This window comes from Coregonus lavaretus (assembly GCF_964263955.1).
Source record: "Coregonus lavaretus genome assembly, contig: HAP1_SCAFFOLD_408, whole genome shotgun sequence".
NCBI classification, from domain to species: domain Eukaryota; kingdom Metazoa; phylum Chordata; class Actinopteri; order Salmoniformes; family Salmonidae; genus Coregonus; species Coregonus lavaretus.
In genome coordinates this window covers 63,826-82,855 of record NW_028162593.1, presented here as the reverse complement: position 1 = coordinate 82,855, position 19,030 = coordinate 63,826, and the positions used below count along the sequence as shown (strand labels likewise).

The following is a 19,030-nucleotide window of genomic DNA, read 5'->3' as shown; positions in this document are numbered from 1 at the left end:
GAGAGACCTGAAAATGGCTGTGCAGCGACACTCCCCATCCAACCTGACAGAGCTTGAGGGGATCTGCAGAGAAGAATGGGAGAAACTCCCCAACTACAGGTGTGCCAAGCTTTGTAGCGTCATACCCAAGAAGACTTGAGGCTGTAATCGCTGCCAAAGGTGCTTCAACAAAGTACTGAGTAAAGGGTCCGAATACTGTAAATGGGATATTTCTGTTAAAACATTTTTTTTTTTAAATAGCAAAAATGTATAACCCGTTTTCGCTTTGTCATTATGGGGTATTGGGTGTAGATTGATGAGAGAAAAAAAGATACAATCCTTTTTAGAATAAGGCTGTAACGGAACAAAATGTGGAAAAAGTCAAGGGGTCTGAATACTTTCCGAATGCACTGTACGAGTCTGCCAACAGCAGAGTACACAGCTCACATTCCCCACAAACAAGCCCATTGAATAGTCCTCAGTGTCCTGCTTTTCTCTCTATCAGTTTGTGCTCTTACCAACACTTGAGCACTGAAGTTGATGAGCCATAGTGACGGTAAACTAGTTCTTATGCATTCTACTAGTTCTTAGACTGCTAGATTGTTTTCAACTACATTACCCAACCGTTTTATTCACTCATTTGTCTCCCCTCCAGGACGAGTACTACCACTTCCTGGCCGAGAAGATCTATAAGATCCAGAAGGAGCTGGAGGAGAAGAGGAAGTCTCGGCTCCAGAAACAGATCATCAACCAGGGGCCTCTGACGGCTGCAGGAGCCCAACAGCAGCCTGGAGGTCTCCCCCAGCCCAACACCCTGGCTGGGCAGCCTGTTAGGCCACAGAGTGAGTACCAAGCCATAACCCTAAACCCGAACACTCTGGAGGTGGTAGTAGTAGTGGTGGTGGTAAGTCCAAAACCGGGGCTTTTATTTCTTAAACCTTTTGGGGTTGTTTTTTTGCCATCTTTCTTGCTCTTTGTTTGAATGTATTTCCCTTTGTTTGCTGCTCTCCTCCAACCCCTGACCTTATCCTGCTGTCTTTCTGTGCTTCCTCATCCTCCTCTTCCTCAGACGGGCCAGTGTCTATTCCCAATGTGCCAAATCAGATCATGAATCGCATGCAAATTCCTCAAGGTACCAACCCCACCCTAGGTTTTCTTATTTAAGGCAATTTGTGTGTGTGTGGTGTGAATCTGCATATTCGTGTCGATCAATTTGACGTATGTGCTTGGCATCTCTCTATGAGTGTGTTGTGCGTCATGTCCTGTGTGTGTGTGTGTGTGTGTCTTGTCTGACATTGTGCTCCACCTCTCCTCTGCAGGGCTCAGTCAGTTCAGCCCCATGGCCCTGCCCAACATCCAGATGTCCCAGCAGCCTCTAGGGCCCCGTGCCGCCTCCCCCATGAACCACCCCACACAGATCAACATGGGCTCCGTCCCCTCCGTGAGTACCACCCCCCAACACACACACACACACACACACTAGGCTGTACAAGGGAGGGTGGGATGGAGAGAGAGGTGGGGGGATAGAGAGAGAGAGGGGGATGGAGAGCGAGCCTTGTACTCCCCAGCGTTCCCTTATAACGCTCAGTGGCGTCACGGCGACAGTTCTTTAGTAAAACCGAAGCGTGGGATGAGGGAGTTACAGGGGTCACGTTTCTGCACACAAGGCACCATTTTATTTTTGTTTTCCCAGCGCTTTGAGTCAGTCAGAGTGCCGCTTGTGCACTGATGACGCCGCCTTGTCGAGAGCTCTCGTGATAATTGATGATCTCTCCCGTTTTATAGACAACCCCTCTGTTGGTGCTGTCTGGGAAGAGAAGTCACAGTGACTAATTGAAATGGCAAACTGTTGCGATGCGGACTGATTTTATTCTGATTTGAAGTTGGTAGTCTCATAGGGTTTAAGGGATATATATGAAATGATGCTGTCTTTTAGGGGCCCCAAACTATAGCATTAAGGCTGACATACTCCTCTCCTTATGCTTCATTGTATTTGTGTAAATCTAGGATTTGATTGATTGGTTCTCCTATTACCCCGGTAACACTCCCTCTCTCCTCCTCAGATGGGTCTGTCTCCCTCGCGGATGCCCCAGGCCCAGGGAATGCTGGGAGCCCGCGGCGGCGGCAGCATGGTGGGCCAGACAGCCAATCAGAACAGTCAGTTCCATCCCCCTCAGACCCCATTCCCCCCCTCTGCCTCCGGCGCCATGAACGCTAACAACCTGGGTCTAGGCCAGCCCCCAGCACAGGCTGCTGTCACACAGGTGAGAGATGGAGAGATGAAGGGAGGGAGGGAGGGTTAGAAAGATGGGAGGGAAGGCCTGGGCTACTGTCACAAGGGTGAGAGATGGATGGATGGATGGAGGGAGAGAGAGAGGGATGGTTTCAATGCCCCACTAAATCAGTAACCATCACAACTCACACACTGACTATCATGAGGTTCCCTTAACTCAAGTCTCTGTGTGTGTTTGGTTGACGTGTGTCTAATCGTCTGTCTGTTGTATGTCTGTGTGTCTTCCTGTGTCTTCTGGTGTGTGTGTGTGTGCGCACCTCCTCTCTCCCTACAGCAGTCGCCGCAGCAGCAGAGCGCTAACCTCCCCATGAGTGCACTTGGTCCCCTGGGCCCCCAGCTCCCCTCCCAGCCCCCCCTGCGCTCCACTCCTCCACCCTCCTCCTCTTCCTCCGCAGGGGGGTCCACAACTAACCTGCAGCCCCCCAAGCCCTCCAGCCGCAGCTCAACCCCCACCCTCTCCACCCCTGGTCCTTCCAACACCCCTCCCCGCCCAACCCCGACCCAGCCTCCTCAACCCCAGCCACATACCCCCCTCCAGCCACAGACTCAGTCCCAACCCCAACCGGAGCTTCCTACAGTGCAGACCCAGCAGACCCCGACCACGCCGGTGAGAGACCTGAGACCGCATGGCATGCCCTTCGACCTTGTACCTCCAACCTACGGCATCCCTTCCTAACCTCTCCGTTGACCATGCCATCTTGTGTTCTAGCTGCATGACGACCATGGAATGTCTCATCTGTCAAGCAAACTCACTGTATTCTCTCACTCACTGTTTTGAGAAATTGTGAAGAACTTGCTCTCCACTAATTGCTTGTTTGACCCTCTTTTTGTAATTCTTCCGTTTCCCCCTCTTTTTCTTTCTTTTGCTCTCTCCCTCTCGCTCCTCTTTTTCTCGCTTGCGTTCTTCCTCTCTCTCACTCTTGCTCTCTCTCCTCTCTCTCTTTTTCAGCTTTCTCAGACAGGTGCCAGTCTGGATAACCGGGTGCCCACCCCGGCTTCTGCCGCCAGCGGCGACTTGCATTCGCACTCCCAGCATGCTTTGCCTGACCTGCCAGCCCAGGAGACCAAGGCCGAGCCGCGGCTTAGGGACCAGCGGGACTTTGAGTCGGCCAGCGGCAAGACCGAGCCCAAGATGGAGGTGTGTTTGTTGTTTGTTAATGTATTCATTAATTCAGGCTTGGTTAGGCTGTGCTCCAGAAGTAATATAGTCAGTCCATTTCATTAGACAATAAATGTTGAATCATAGAAATAGAAGCTATGAATCACATGGGTTATACTGTAAACAAGGCATTTCTTCTAGCTTTATTAATCGCCCATCTTTACTTCCTGTTTCCAGACTGAGGAGGACTCTGGTTCGCTGTCAGTGAAGGAGGAGCCAGAGGAGAAGCAGGAGCCAATGGAGACTGAGGAGAAGAAGCCGGAGATGAAGACTGAGCCCAAAGAGGAGGAGGAGGAGGGGGGAGGAGCCAATGGCACAGTGTCCTCATCCCCTTCTCAGTCACGGAGGAAAAGTGAGTACTACACACGTCTCTCTCTCTCTCTCTCTCTCTCTCTCTCTCGCCATCTCTCTGTCTCTCTCTCTCTCTCTCTAGCCATCTCTATCTTTCCCTCAAGAAGGGACTAGGGACAGGACAAGGAATTGGTCTAGGATGAAACTTAGAGAAACCCCTACTAAATCTCTCTTTCTCTACCCCCCACCCCTCTTCTCTCCGTCTCTGCTCCAGTCTTTAAGCCAGAGGAGCTGCGCCAGGCCCTCATGCCCACCCTAGAGTCTCTTTACAGACAGGACCCAGAGTCTCTACCCTTCAGACAGCCTGTAGACCCCATGGTACTGGGCATCCCGGTGAGGACACACAGACACGCTACAGACAGGACCTATAGCCTTTACCCTTTAGACAGCCTGTAGACCCCATGTTGCAGGGCATCCCTGTAAGTAGCCCACCCCTTAAACCACTCCATAGATAGCCACAGAGCTCAAACACACGTCTTCAGTTGTTTCACCTGAAACTTCCAGTCCAGCAAATCTGAATTATACTCCTAATGTTTTAGGATGAATCACAGGTTATATTCACTTTATTTTCTATGAAAAGATGAAAGTCTTACCTTTTTGCCCATGTCCGCATACATTTGTTAGAAGGTGTAGCATTTGACTGACACTCTCTGATGAACAACTGACTTTCTTCTCTCCAGGACTACTTTGACATCGTGAAGAACCCCATCGACCTGTCCACCATAAAGCGTAAGCTGGACACGGGTCAGTACCAGGAGCCCTGGCAGTACGTGGAAGACATCTGGGTCATGTTCAACAACGCCTGGATCTACAACCGCAAGACGTCCCGCGTCTACAAGTACTGCTCCAAGCTGGCCGAGGTGTTTGAGCTGGAGATAGACCCCGTTATGATGAGCCTTGGCTACTGCTGCGGCCGCAAGGTGAGATGGAGGGATGGGAGGGGAGATGGAGGGGTGATGATGGAGGGATGGGAGGCTAGATGGAGGGGTGATGATGGAGGGATGGGAGGCTAAATGGAGGGGTGATGATGGAGGGATGGGAGGCTAGATGGAGGGGTGATGATGGAGGGATGGGAGGCTAGATGGAGGGATGGGAGGCTAGATGGAGGGGTGATGATGGAGGGATGGGAGGCTAGATGGAGGGGTGATGATGGAGGGATGGGAGGCTAGATGGAGGGGTGATGATGGAGGGATGGGAGGCTAGATGGAGGGATGGGAGGCTAGATGGAGGGGTGATGATGGAGGGATGGGAGGCTAGATGGAGGGGTGATGATGGAGGGATGGGAGGGGAGATGGAGGGGTGATGATGGAGGGATGGGAGATGGAGGGGTGATGATGGAGGGATGGGAGGCTAGATGGAGGGGTGATGATGGAGGGATGGGAGGCTAGATGGAGGGGTGATGATGGAGGGATGGGAGGCTAGATGGAGGGGTGATGATGGAGGGATGGGAGATGGAGGGGTGATGATGGAGGGATGGGAGGCTAGATGGAGGGGTGATGATGGAGGGATGGGAGGCTAGATGGAGGGGTGATGATGGAGGGATGGGAGGCTAGATGGAGGGGTGATGATGGAGGGATGGGAGGCTAGATGGAGGGGTGATGATGGAGGGATGGGAGGCTAGATGGAGGGGCGATGATGGAGGGATGGGAGGCTAGATGGAGGGGCGATGATGGAGGGATGGGAGGCTAGATGGAGGGGTGATGATGGAGGGATGGGAGGCTAGATGGAGGGATGGGAGGCTAGATGGAGGGGTGATGATGGAGGGATGGGAGGCTAGATGGAGGGATGATGATGGAGGGATGGGAGGCTTGCTGGAGGGATGATGATGGAGAGAGGGAGGGCAGGCAGAGATTTTTTGCATCACTGAAATGAACTTTTCTTGCAAATCTGTATTCTAACGTTCTTGTTGTCCACTTCCTGTGCAGTATGAGTTCTCTCCTCAAACTCTCTGCTGTTATGGTAAGCAGCTGTGCACCATACCCACCGGTGGCACCTACTACAGCTACCAGAACAGGTAAGAAGAGTTGCCTCTCCCTGCGCTAAATGGTAGAGTGCTCACTCAGAAACTGCCCCCTTGCTCCTCCTGGTGTTCAGGTCATGTAACTGCAGCTTTGGAATGGCGTTGTGCAGCACAGCGGCCGTGGTGTGTGGATAGATAGCATAACGCTGCAACACGAGGCAGCATGGTCTGGGACCGTACTAATAAAGAGTGCTGATCTAGGATCAGTTTTGCCTTTTAGATCACACTGTATGATAACGGGGACCTGATCCTAGATCAGCACTCCTTTGCGGAGATGCTTTATGAATATACAGGCCCTGATCTCTCCTGCAGCATGGTCTACTATTCCGACACTCCCAAGTCCTAATGGAAAGATTTGAAGTCAAACGAGAAAGTACTATACATCTCAGATAGGAATGGCTTTTCTGATGTTCATATATGCACTGACAACCTTTAGGTAGTCATCCTATTTCAGATCTATACATTTAGCAGACTCTTTTATCCAGAGCGACTTAGTTAATGCATTCAACTGAAGGTAGCTGGGTACGACAACCACAATTCAGTCATATCAAGTTGAGGCGAGTGGACGTTTTAAATGTCTGGTGGTGGTCTTTGGGCCTAGTGCCATTTTCTGTGTTCCATATGCTATAATGTGTGTGTGTCGTCTTGTTCCAGGTATCATTTCTGTGAGAAGTGCTTCAATGAGATCCAGGGGCACAGTGTGACGTTAGGGGACGACCCGGCACAACCACAGACGTGAGTCAACCCCTCCTTACCTTATTATACTCCAGTTCACTTCATTCACCTCATTCAAACTCCAATAGGATCTTGTGTTTTTATATTCAGGTATTTGCAGTAAATGTATGTTTCATGTCATGATTTAGCCGTGTAATCTAACTAGTCTTCTCTGCCTCTTCAGAATGATATCTAAAGACCAGTTTGAGAGGAAGAAGAATGACACGCTAGACCCTGAACCGTAAGCCTCTTTAACTAGTTGCTCTTCTAGGTGCCATCTGTATGTGTATGGCTCAGACTCACTCTGTATACCTTTCATATCAGCCTGCTGCTCCTGCAGGTAGCCCTACTAGACCTCCTGGTCTGCTCTGAAGCGCCATCTGGTGTTTAGTTTTATGTCAGTGTCCTAGGGAAGCATTTCAACATGTACACTTTTGGCCACGTGCTTGATTTTCAATAGGCAACATAAGAGCCACTCATAGATCTCGAACTTTTGCTCACCTTTTAATTGCCGTTCTATCTACACATTTGAGGTGTATTGTAACGACAAGTATATTTGTTATTAATATATAAATTAATAATGGCCTACATATGAGTCTTGTGTTCCAACCCCTCCTACAAAGGCGCACTTGCATTGGTCTGCTTGCACGTGCGTAAGAACTGGAGGCATATTAAGTGAATGTTGATCTCTCTATGGCTTCCTACTCTAGCAGTCAAGCCAATCAGCACTCTTACATATCGTGAACAGTACAATTTGGACAAGAAGAAAAACTGTTGACCTAAATGGGAGACATAACGGGTATAGCTGTTAATGGGTTTCTGTAGCAAACCAAGATGTTTTGTTTTTGTCACCAGGTTTGTTGACTGTAAAGATTGCGGTCGGAAGATGCATCAGATATGTGTTCTACACTATGACGTCATCTGGCCATCCGGGTAAACATTCTGACTCTGACAGTGACACAGAATGGTGGGAAGAAGTTTTATTCGATACCAGTTACATTAATTACTCTTTTTTTTTTTTTTTCACAGATTCATCTGTGACAACTGTTTGAAGAAGAGTGGGAAAACACGGAAGGACAACAAGTTTTCTGCAAAAAGTAAGTCCTCTTTTCCATTCCCTGGCTATAAGCCACATCTTAAAGCGGCAATTCGCAGTTGAAACAATAACTAAGCGTTTTCACTGCCCCTGTTTCTGTAAAAAGCTGAGTGATGGGGCTGGAGAAATGTACCCACTTTCAAATTCATAGACAAGCTATGGATGCAAGGACTGACCATCCGTGATATCAAAAATGTAGTTTTATTAAAGGCTTTGGTTATATTTACTTTGTTTACAAACATTGGAGTAAAACAGCTAATTTTGGGTTCTGATGGTGTACAACTGTTGAACTGAGCTCATGAGGCATTGATAAGTTATATTCTTCAATAATAAATGGGTACATTCTGTATCAATCCTTCAAGCCCACAAATTGATGTAGCAACAGCTGATTTCCCCTTTAAGGGTATTGGAATATTTAGCCAATTCCTTGTCATGCAATATCTAGAAAAAGCCCAAACCTTTTGAATATCTGTGTAATAATAGCCTAGTTATTCAAGCTTTACAGAAGCCTTTCTCTAAATGACAAACCACTTCCATATGGTGAATGTCATGGACTTATGACATCAAGAGATCACTGGCTTTCTCCAATTACCTGCAGTAGCTCTTTGCATTGTTTTGTCTCTGGCATTTGTAGTACTAGAGAGCGTGTTTGACCTTTCCATGCACATGGCATTAAGCTAAATTAGACTCTGTCTGCACATTTATTCATACATAAAACATTCCCTGCTGAATGAAGGCTTGGTTTGTGACCTTTTTGGACCAATCTCTCTGTGTGTGTTTGCGTGTGTGTGTGTGTGTGTGTGTGTAGGGTTGCAGACGACGCGGTTGGGCATGTACATCGAGGACCGGGTGAATAAATACCTGAAGAGGCAGAACCACCCTGAGGCAGGGGAGGTGTTCGTACGAGTGGTGGCCAGCTCCGACAAAACTACAGAGGTCAAACCTGGCATGAAATCCAGGTAGGGACTGAGGAGTGGACACTCACATGTAGTGCACTACCTAACATTTTAGTGTACTTACGGTACTCAAATTTAGCGCACTACTTTAGTTGTGCAGGCACTTTTGCAGCATGCAAGGAGGTCTTGTCTGTACCTCAACATAGTCAATACACTAAGTATTTGTCCAAACTCCTGTTTTATTGTTGCCAGTAAACAGTGTGGTCGCCACCCTTGTTTGACTTGGGCTTTGCAGAGAGCCCAGGAGATAAGAATATACCACATCATCTCTTAAATACGATGTTGTTGAACCTGCATGTTTGAGCAGACTCCCTGTTACTGCCTTCAATGGTCAGGTCATACTTAGCAGACGCTCTTATCCAGAGAGACTTACAGGAGCAATTAGGTCAAGTGCACATCGACAGATTTTTCATCTAGTCAGCTCGGGGATTCGAACCAGCGACCTTTCAGTTACTGGCCCAACGTTCTTAACCGCTAGGCTACCTGCCGCCCACTCAGTTTGGCCTCTTTGACACATATGGTTAATGTTAGATGTAGACGTCTGTCTTTCTGTTTTTTTCTGGTCAGGTTTGTGGATACAGGTGAGATGTCGGAGACCTTCCCCTACAGAACCAAAGCACTTTTCGCCTTTGAGGAGATCGACGGCGTGGATGTGTGTTTCTTCGGGATGCACGTGCAGGAGTACGGCTCGGACTGCTCCTTCCCCAACACCAGGTCAGCACCTGTACCTGTACCCCTACATGGGGCTGGTCCTGAGTACCTGTACCCCTACATGGGGCTGGTCTTGGGTGGTTATAATGGGGTACACTGAGTGTGATGTGTTGGTAGACCCTTGGTTCAGTAGTAACATATTACATATGCAGTTTTTAGTGTATACATTTATAAATGTATTGAAATTAGTGACTAACTGATGACATTTGTTTATTCCTGTGTCTCCCTCCCTCCACAGACGGGTCTACATATCATACCTGGACAGTATTCACTTCTTCAAACCTCGACTGCTGAGGACGGCAGTCTATCATGAGATCCTGATTGGCTACCTGGAGTATGTCAAGAAACTTGGGTAGGTCTTAATTAATAGTACAATGATATACATTCATATTGCAGTTTTCTCAAGTAAAAGCACTTTACTTGATGGCGGTAACTCTCCATTTGCATTAACCAAAACAACCAACCCTTGTCTCTTCTCCCCCTCAGCTACTCTCAGGGTCACATCTGGGCGTGCCCCCCCAGCGAGGGGGACGACTACATCTTCCACTGCCACCCTGCCGACCAGAAGATCCCCAAGCCCAAGAGGTTGCAGGAGTGGTACAGGAAGATGCTGGAGAAGGCCTTTGCTGAGAGGATCCTCCATGACTTTAAGGTAGGCCTCTCAATGGCTAAAGCCTTTCAGGCCTATCTTGTAGACTTGGTCCAGTTGAGTCCCCAACCTTGGCCTTGTGAAACTTGTTTTCTCTGCAACAGGGCCAACCAAGTCTTCAAACTCTAAACTGTTTTGAGGTTTCTGAATGTATTCATAGGGCTAGAACAGCAACAACCAGCCAAGCAGAAGACTCATATTAGTTGAACATTTGTGTCCATTGGACATTAAAGTAATCTTCTTCTGTGTTTTTCTCTAGGACATCTTCAAGCAGGCGACAGAGGACTGTCTGACGGGGGCCAACGAGATGCCCTACTTCGAGGGGGACTTCTGGCCCAACGTGCTGGAGGAGAGCATCAAGGAGCTGGAACAGGAGGAGGAAGAGAGGAAGAAGGAGGAGAACGTATCCTGCTCCGATACACCGGAGGTGGTAGGAGGAGGAGGAGAGACGAGTCTGTCATAGGATAGACCGATAACGGGGAACTAGCAATAATAGTACTAGAGACAATATCATTATCAATAGCTAACCTACCTACATGAATACATATAACTCCTACCTCTCTAGTGTCTTGTCTTAAAATGTAGTTTTTATGTGAAATGATGTATTAGTTGAATGCATAACATACGTGTGATTGTTTGTGCCCTCACTGTCCTGTGTGTAAACATTTGTTGATTTGCCATATTTTTCTAACTCTTCCCTCTTCTCTTCCCTCAGGGCACGCCAGGGGACACTAAGAACGCCAAGAAGAAGAACAGCAAGAAGACCAATAAGAACAAGGGCAGCGTGAGCCGAACCAATAAGAAGAAGCCTGGTATGCCGAATGTAGCCAATGACCTGTCCCAGAAGCTCTACGCCAGCCTGGAGAAACACAAAGAGGTATGATGACGTCGCCACTTTCGCTTTGAGATACACGTCGTCTTTCAATGGCTTTAACTGTTTTATGAAGTTGTTTCTTAGAATGGTGCCATGTGTAGATTCTCTTCTAGAATCTCTGAGCTGGGATATTATTGGCCTGATCCAAACCCAATGGCAAACAACCAAGAATTGAGTGATGCTCTCTTCAAGTGTATGTCTAACTGCTCTCCTCTCTCCCTCCAGGTGTTCTTTGTGATCCACCTGCACTCGGCCCAGATGGCCAATATGCTGCCCCCCATCATGGACCCTGACCCCCTGCTGAACTGTGACCTGATGGACGGCCGCGACGCCTTCCTCACCCTGGCCCGGGACAAGCACTGGGAGTTCAGCTCTCTCAGGAGGTAATGATAATACATTTGATTTGTATAGCGCTTTTCATAATAGAGGAATCTCAAAGTTCTACATCTTTAATTCTACCTTAGAATTGAACAATTATGACTGTCTTACCTACCTAAGTTGAATGCACTGTGACTGTAAGTCGCTCTGGATAAGCACATCTGCTAAGTGTAACAATAAAGTCAACATACAGTAAGAATCAAGCCAGCTAAAGCAACAATGGTAGATGCTAAAAGGCCTTCACAGAGAGAGTCTGTTAAAGTGTTTTAGTATTTTTAGGCCAGTTTTAAAATGTATTGATGGATGGAGTGGTGGTAAGGTAGAGCGTTCCATAGGCCAGTGGTTTCAAACCTCTCCTCTGGGACCCTCAGACATTTCACAATTTAGTTGTAGCCCTGAACTAACTCACCTGATTCACCTATTCAAGGCTGTTTAGTTGACAAGTTGAATCAGGTGTGCTAGCTGTGGAATAGATTAGATCCATGGAACGGCTGGGGGTCCCTGAGGAGAGGTTTGAAAACCACTGCCATAGAGGACCATTGGTTGATGAATTTCGACCGTTTGTTTCCATAAGGTGTAAGTGGAGCACCATGTGTATGCTGGTGGAGCTGCACAACCAGGGTCAGGACCGCTTCGTCTACACCTGCAATGAGTGTAAACACCACGTGGAGACTCGCTGGCACTGTACCGTCTGTGAGGTAAGACACACACACATGCATACATCCTCACAATCTTTGGAGATTTATACCATGTTCCTGTGTCTTTGTCCCAAACAATCAAATGAGTTTTATAAAGCCTGTAGTCAAAAAGTGTTTTACAGTAACCCTAAAGAACAAGCAGGCAATAGCTGTGCTCTGTCACTTACATCTGTCCATGCATGTATTAACCTCCACCTCTCTCCTCTCAGGACTTTGACCTGTGTATCAACTGCTATGCCGCCAAGGGCCACGAGCACCAGATGGTCAAGTGGGGCCTGGGGCTGGACGACGACAGCAATGGAGCGGGTGGCGCCGGCGAGGCCTCTAAGAGTCCCCAGGAGTCACGCCGTCTCAGCATCCAGCGCTGCATCCAGTCCCTGGTTCATGCCTGCCAGTGTCGCAACGCCAACTGCAGCCTGCCGTCCTGCCAGAAGATGAAGCGCGTGGTGCAGCACACCAAAGGTAATGTAATCGGTTGCTGGCATCAGTATCCTGCTGTTGTGCCCTTGAGAAAGGCACTTAACCCCAAAACTGCTCGAAGGGCGCTGCACTGCGACTGACCCTGTCCTCTTAACCTCTCTGTGGATCCATGTGTGTCTCTGGGGGTTGAGATAAAGGAAAAATACACTTTTTAATGTCTCCTTGAAAATTGACAATAACATATATTCTCTTATCTATTTTAGGTTGCAAGAGGAAGACCAACGGCGGCTGCCCTGTGTGCAAGCAGCTCATCGCCCTGTGCTGCTACCACGCCAAGCACTGCCAGGAGAACAAGTGTCCCGTACCGTTCTGTCTGAACATCAAGCACAAGCTACGGCAGCAGCAGCTCCAGCACCGCCTACAGCAGGCTCAGATGATGAGGAGAAGAATGGCTACCATGCAGGGAAGAGCAATGCCCCAGAGCTTACCATCCCCCCCTCTGGCCCCCACTACAACCCCCAACACAACCCCCTCCCACCCCCAGCATAACCCACCCCAAACCCCCCAACAACCGCTTTCGAACCAGCCGCAGACCCCAGCGTTCTCTCCTCGCAACGGTCATCCCCTAACGCCAGCTTCCAAGGGCAAGGGGGGACCTCAAGCGTCCCCTTTACACCAGCAGCAGTCACCTCTCCCCCCGCAACCTCCCCAACCCCAGCCACCCCCTCAACCTCAACAACCCCCTCAACAACAACCCCCTCTCGCTGCAGTCAAGATGGCGCGGCACATTGAGATGGTGGCCCAAGCGCAGCAGCAGAACCAGCAGAACTACCGGGTCAACATGAACGGCCTGCCGATGCACCAGCAGAACCCCCAGCAGAACCCCCAGCAGCAGCAACGCATGGCCGGACCCATGCAGATGGTTGGGGGTCAAATGGTGGGACCCAGAGGGCCCCAGGGCATGCAGCAGCCCATGGCCCCAGGTCAGTGGCCCAGCACTGGGGGAGCTCAGCCTGGACAACCAGGAGTTGGAGTCCCTCCCCAGGTGGGTCAACCCCAGCAGGGGATACCGATGCAACAGAGACCCATGATGTCTCCTCAGCAACAGGCCCAGGCTCAGAGGATGCTAGTCCCCCAGCCGGGGGGTCCCAGACCCCAGACGCCGCCCCAGAGACCCGGGGCCATCGCCCCCAACGCCCTCCAGGACCTCCTGATGACCCTCAAGTCCCCCAGCTCACCCCAGCAGCAGCAGCAGGTCCTCAACATCCTGAAGTCCAACCCCCAGCTCATGGCGGCATTCATCAAACAGAGAACGGCAAAGTACCACGCCAGCAACCCCCAGCAACAACAGCAGCCGGGGATGTTGGGAGCCCAGCCGGCGATGCAGGCCATGGCAGCCATGCAGGCTGGGGCTGGGGGGGTCCAGAGGCCTGGGATGCCCCCTCAGCAGCCTCAACAACCCACCGCCCAGGGGATGGCTGCTTTAGGACCCCAGGGGCAACTCATGAACCCTGGACACAACCCCCAACCCAACGCTGCCCAGATACAGGAGCTCTACCGGAGACAGCTCCTACGACAACAACAACAGCAACAACAGCAACAGCAGCAGCAGCAGCAGGCCCATCCAGCCAGCTACTCTCAGCTCCGCATGCAGCAGCAGCAGCTAGCCATGCAGGGCCAGGGCCAGCTCCCTCCCATGGCCCAGATGGGTCAGTCTGGCATGGGCATGGACCCCACCGCCACCACCCAGAACCTCTTGCACCAGCGGATGCTCCAACAACAACAGCAGGGTATCCCTAACCAACAGGCCGTCCTCAAGCAGCAGACGGGGGGCTCCCCGGTCCAGCCCAGCCCCACCATGAGTCCCCAGGCCCAGGCCCACCTGCTGGCCGGCCAGCCCCAGCCTGGAGCTCACCTCCCTGGCCAGTCCCCCATGGCCAATGCCCTCTCCAACCGGTCCCCTGCACCCGTACAATCCCCGTGCCCGCCCTCGCAACAACACCCACATTCCAGCCCTTCGCCCCAGGTTCAGCCCTCACCCCACTCGGGGTCCCCCCACCCGGGCTTGGCAGGCCCCATGCCTGGCTCCATGGACCAGGGACACTTGGCCACGGCGGAGCAGAGCGCTATGCTATCGCAGATAAACACGCCCGCCAGAGGAGGGTTGAACAATGACTTGGGCACAGGAGGGGATACGACGGGAGATACGCTGGAGAAGTTTGTGGAGGGATTGTAGCATTAAACGGGAGACTTGGGCTACGTCCCAAATAGGTGACACCCTATTCCCAATTAGTGCACCAGGGCCCTGCTCAAAAGTAGTGCACTATGTAGGGATTAGGGTGCCATTTGGGATGCATCTAGAAACAAACCACGGTCTCCCCCCATCCTCCACTGATGTATTCGGACTCCGGGCCCCTCCCTTATTTGAGATATTGTTTGTTCTTTATAAAGCAATGAAAAATCTCATTTTTTTGTTTTGTTTTTACTTACATGTAAAAAGTTTCAAGAGATGTAAAAAGAGAGAAAATGGGGTAAAATGTTAAATGCCGACACTTATAGGGGAATGTTGATGTTTCCTAAAACTGGTGTTTCTTCTTCCTTATGAGTCGAGGGATTTTGCAAATTGCTGTTTAAAAGACGTTTAAATCACAAAGAATATATATTTTTTGGTTGAGACCAAAATGTGCTCAGACTTTGTTTTATTTGTTTGGTATTTGGTATGATGTCATGCCTTTTTGTTTCCTTTTTAAAGAAAATGTATAAAACAATTGCATTATAGTATTCATACTTTTTATTTTGTACCTTTTTGGAGAAAAAAAGTAAAGCATTTTTTTCTTTTGTGTTGAGACTGTAAAATAATTTTGTCTGGGAATCGGGCCAGGTTTCTTTTCTCTTCTCAAGCTCTTCTCATTCCTGGGACTGCATCTAGAAAATGGCTCCATGTTCCCAATATAGTGTAGTGTACTATATAGGGGATAGGGAGCCATTCCAGATGCAGCCCTGGCAATTGTAATCTAAAGTGTTGTACCATTTTTACAGAACCACCTGCATTTGAGAGGGAGGGACTCCTCCTTTTCCTCTTTGTGAAGTGTGTGTGTTCGAGGAGAACTATCCATTTGTATTGAAATAGGAAATGGACTATGGCAGTTTGTGTAATACACTGGCATGTATGCAGAAACACTTGATACACACACACACACACACACACACAAAAAACAAGGACAATATCTCACTAGCCTGGAAACCGGAATCTCTGTCTTGACTTGAGGATGTAGAAAATTGTGGTTCTGTCATTTAAAAAGTTTGTCATAATTTGTTGATGTGTAAAGTTAAGTATATAAAGAGAACAGAAAACCGACTCTTATCCCGAGGAGGAATGGGGGACAGACGGACTATCCTGAGGGGGAATGGGGGTTCACTGGTTGACTGCTTGTTTGTTTTGAAAAGAGATAAATAAATAGTCCAGCTATCTATCAACCCTCCATCCTCATTCCCCTCTCTCAAAAACACAAACTTGAATAAAACTTGGGGTGGGTTACGTTCTCCTAGCTCCCTATTGTAAATCATGCAAGTTGTTATTAAGCAAAAATACTATAAATATAAGGAAGCGCGAATGAAATCACTGTATAAACTGGTTAAAGACTCATTTCTTACTTATATACCATATTGTTAAATAAACTGTGTGCAACAGACAACACTTGGAGTTATACTTCTGTATCAGAGTGGTTTGTGTGTCTCAATGGGATTATTATTTTTTTGGTCATTTAGCAGACGCTCTTATCCAGAGCGACTTACAGGAGCAATTAGGGTTAAGTGCCTTGCTCAAGGGAACATCAACAGATTTTTCACCTAGTCGGCTCGGGGATTAGAACCAGCGACCTTTCAGTTACTGGCACAACGCTCTTAACCACTAAGCTACCTGTCGCCCCAGGATTGTTTGCCCCGCAATTTTGATAGCAAACTAGGATGAGGTTGTGAGCGTGTTTTATAGAAAATGAGTGGAAAAGTGAGAATTAGTGCTTCTCAGTGAGTGTATATCTGTCTCAGAATGAGAAGAGGTAAAGTGAGTATTAGTGCTTCTCAGTGAGTGTATATCTGTCTCAGAATGAGAAGAGGTAAAGTGAGTATTAGTGCTTCTCAGTGAGTGTATATCTGTCTCAGAATGAGAAGAGGTAAAGTGAGTATTAGGGCTTCTCAGTGAGTGTATATCTGTCTCAGAATGAGAAGAGGTAAAGTGAGTATTAGTGCTTCTCAGTGAGTGTACATCTGTCTCAGAATGAGAAGAGGTAAAGTGAGTATTAGTGCTTCTCAGTGAGTGTATATCTGTCTCAGAATGAGAAGAGGTAAAGTGAGTATTAGTGCTTCTCAGTGAGTGTATATCTGTCTCAGAATGAGAAGAGGTAAAGTGAGTATTAGGGCTTCTCAGTGAGTGTACAGTCGTGGTCAAAAGTTTTGAGAATGACACAAGTATTGGTCTTCAAAGTTTGCTGCTTCAGTGTTTTTAGATTTTTTTGTCAGATGTTACTATGGTATACTGAAGTATAATTACAAGCATTCCAAAAGTGTCAAAGGCTTTTATTGATCATTACATTAAGTTTATACAAAGAGTCAATATTTGCAGTGTTGAACCTTTCTTTTTCAAGACCTCTGCAATCCGCCCTGGCATGCTGTCAATTAACTTTGGGCCACTTCCTGACTGATGGCAGCCCATTCTTGCATAATCAATGCTTGGAGTTTGTCAGAATTTGTGGGGTTTTGTTTGTCCACCCGCCTCTTGAGGATTGACCACAAGTTCTCAATGGGATTAAGGTCTGGGGAGTTTCCTGGCCATGGACCCAAAATGTTGATGTTTTGTTCCCCGAGCCACTTAGTTATCACTTTTGCCTTATGGCAAGGTGCTCCATCATGCTGGAAAAGGCATTGTTCGTCACCAAACTGTTCTTGGATGGTTGGGAGAAGTTGTTCTCGGAGGATGTTGGTCCCATTCTTTATTCATGGCTGTGTTCTTAGGCAAAATTGTGAGTGAGCCCACTCCCTTGGCTGAGAAGCAACTCCACACATGAATGTTCTCAGGACGCTTTACTGTTGGCATGACATAGGACTGATGGTAGCGCTCACCTTGTCTTCTCCGGACAAGCTTTTTTCCGGATGCCCCAAACAATCGGAAAGGGGATTCATCAGAGAAAATGACTTTACCCCAGTCCTCAGCAGTCCAATCCCTGTACCTTTTGCAGAATATCAGTCTGTCCCTGATGTTTTTCCTGGAGAGAAGTGGCTTCCTCGCTGCCCTTCTTGACACCAGGCCATCCTCCAAAAGTCTTCGCCTCACTGTGTGTGCAGATGCACTCACACCTGCCTGCTGCCATTCCTGAGCAAGCTCTGCACTGGTGGTGCCCCGATCCCGCAGCTAAATCAACTTTAGGAGACGGTCCTGGCGCTTGCTGGACTTCCTTGGGCGCCCTGAAGCCTTCTTCACAACAATTGAACCTCTCTCTTTGAAGTTCTTGATGATCCGATAAATGGTTGATTTAGGTGCAATGTTACTAGCAGCAATATTCTTGCCTGTGAAGCCCTTTTTGTGCAAAGCAATGATGACGGCACGTGTTTCCTTGCAGGTAACCATGGTTAACAGAGGAAGAACAATGATTTCAAGCACCACCCTCCTTTTAAAGCTTCCAGTCTGTTATTCTAACTCAATCAGCATGACAGAGTGATCTCCAGCCTTGTCCTCGTCAACACTCTCACCTGTGTTAACGAGAGAATCACTGACATGATGTCAGCTGGTCCTTTTGTGGCAGGGCTGAAATGCAGTGGAAATGTTTTGGGGGGATTAAGTTCATTTTCATGGCAAAGAGGGACTTTGCAATTAATTGCAATTCATCTGATCACTCTTCATAACATTCTGGAGTAAATGCAAATTGCCATCATAAAAACTGAGGCAGCAGACTTTGTGAAAATTAATATTTGTGTCATTCTCAAAACTTTTGACCACGACTGTATATCAGTCTCAGAATGAGAAGAGGTAAAGCGAGTATTAGGGCGTCTCAGAATGAGAAGAGGTAAAGTGAGTATGTGGGCTTCATTCAATTATCTCTCAAGAAGCCATGCAAATTTCAGGTTAAATTGAAACATTGCATTCAACACACAGAGTGGATTCATTGCAAATGACTTGCCATGATTTCAGGGGAGAAGCTGGGGATTTTAGAATATTTTATTGTTGAATCAAATGATATAGCCATCAAGGCCAAAAAAAATGTATATGGTCACTTATACTTCAGTTAAAAGCTAGTTGCTATTCTTCTACTGGTATTTATTTGTCTAAATGTTCTAACTTATTTAGTACTTTAATAACGGGTCTTGTAACGCATGAATCCACCCTATCACATGACCTGGGTGGACGTCAAGCCTGTTGTCACGTGACAGGAAGTATAATGTGAAGCGGTTGAATGTAAGTATTTTGAATAATAAACTAAATTTAGCTCGTAATACATGTTTCCACTATCATATATGCAACTTCAATTTTCATGCAGTAATGGCACATTAATTCCTAAATGATGCAGAATATTTATGCTGAAGAGAGGATATTTCCCAAATGCCACCCCACATTGCTAGCTAGCTAGCAGCATTAACCTCCATGGCTATCAATCCGAGAGGCTAGCTACTAGCAAAACAATCAACACATCTAGCTAGCTATCTAGTGGCGCAAGAAGCAGACCACTACAATCAAATACG

At 48.1% G+C, this 19,030-nt stretch overlaps 1 protein-coding gene across 5 annotated transcripts in view; it reads left to right on the top strand.

Moving 5' to 3' along the window:
- LOC311119121 (CREB-binding protein-like) overlaps window positions 1-16,007 on the top strand; it is a 46,731-nt gene extending 30,724 nt beyond the window's left edge. Inside the window, exons 10-33 of one of the 5 annotated variants that reach the window (XM_084193864.1) lie at window positions 635-821; window positions 1,049-1,111; window positions 1,299-1,420; window positions 2,043-2,243; window positions 2,547-2,879; window positions 3,222-3,410; window positions 3,609-3,783; window positions 3,997-4,115; window positions 4,463-4,702; window positions 5,708-5,796; window positions 6,457-6,537; window positions 6,701-6,757; window positions 7,372-7,449; window positions 7,546-7,613; window positions 8,421-8,571; window positions 9,136-9,282; window positions 9,518-9,631; window positions 9,766-9,931; window positions 10,188-10,355; window positions 10,644-10,805; window positions 11,028-11,185; window positions 11,755-11,878; window positions 12,088-12,340; window positions 12,562-16,007. In XM_084193864.1, coding sequence (XP_084049990.1) covers window positions 635-821; window positions 1,049-1,111; window positions 1,299-1,420; window positions 2,043-2,243; window positions 2,547-2,879; window positions 3,222-3,410; window positions 3,609-3,783; window positions 3,997-4,115; window positions 4,463-4,702; window positions 5,708-5,796; window positions 6,457-6,537; window positions 6,701-6,757; window positions 7,372-7,449; window positions 7,546-7,613; window positions 8,421-8,571; window positions 9,136-9,282; window positions 9,518-9,631; window positions 9,766-9,931; window positions 10,188-10,355; window positions 10,644-10,805; window positions 11,028-11,185; window positions 11,755-11,878; window positions 12,088-12,340; window positions 12,562-14,534 — 5,418 coding nt within the window. In that variant the 3' untranslated portion in view covers window positions 14,535-16,007. Of the gene's footprint in view, window positions 1-634; window positions 822-1,048; window positions 1,112-1,298; window positions 1,421-2,042; window positions 2,244-2,546; window positions 2,880-3,221; window positions 3,411-3,608; window positions 3,784-3,996; window positions 4,116-4,462; window positions 4,703-5,707; window positions 5,797-6,456; window positions 6,538-6,700; window positions 6,758-7,371; window positions 7,450-7,545; window positions 7,614-8,420; window positions 8,572-9,135; window positions 9,283-9,517; window positions 9,632-9,765; window positions 9,932-10,187; window positions 10,359-10,643; window positions 10,806-11,027; window positions 11,186-11,754; window positions 11,879-12,087; window positions 12,341-12,561 lie in introns of all 5 variants that reach the window. The other 4 variants (XM_084193863.1, XM_084193865.1, XM_084193867.1 and 1 more) reach the window with 4 other exon arrangements.
- The last annotated feature ends 3,023 nt before the right edge of the window (window positions 16,008-19,030 follow it).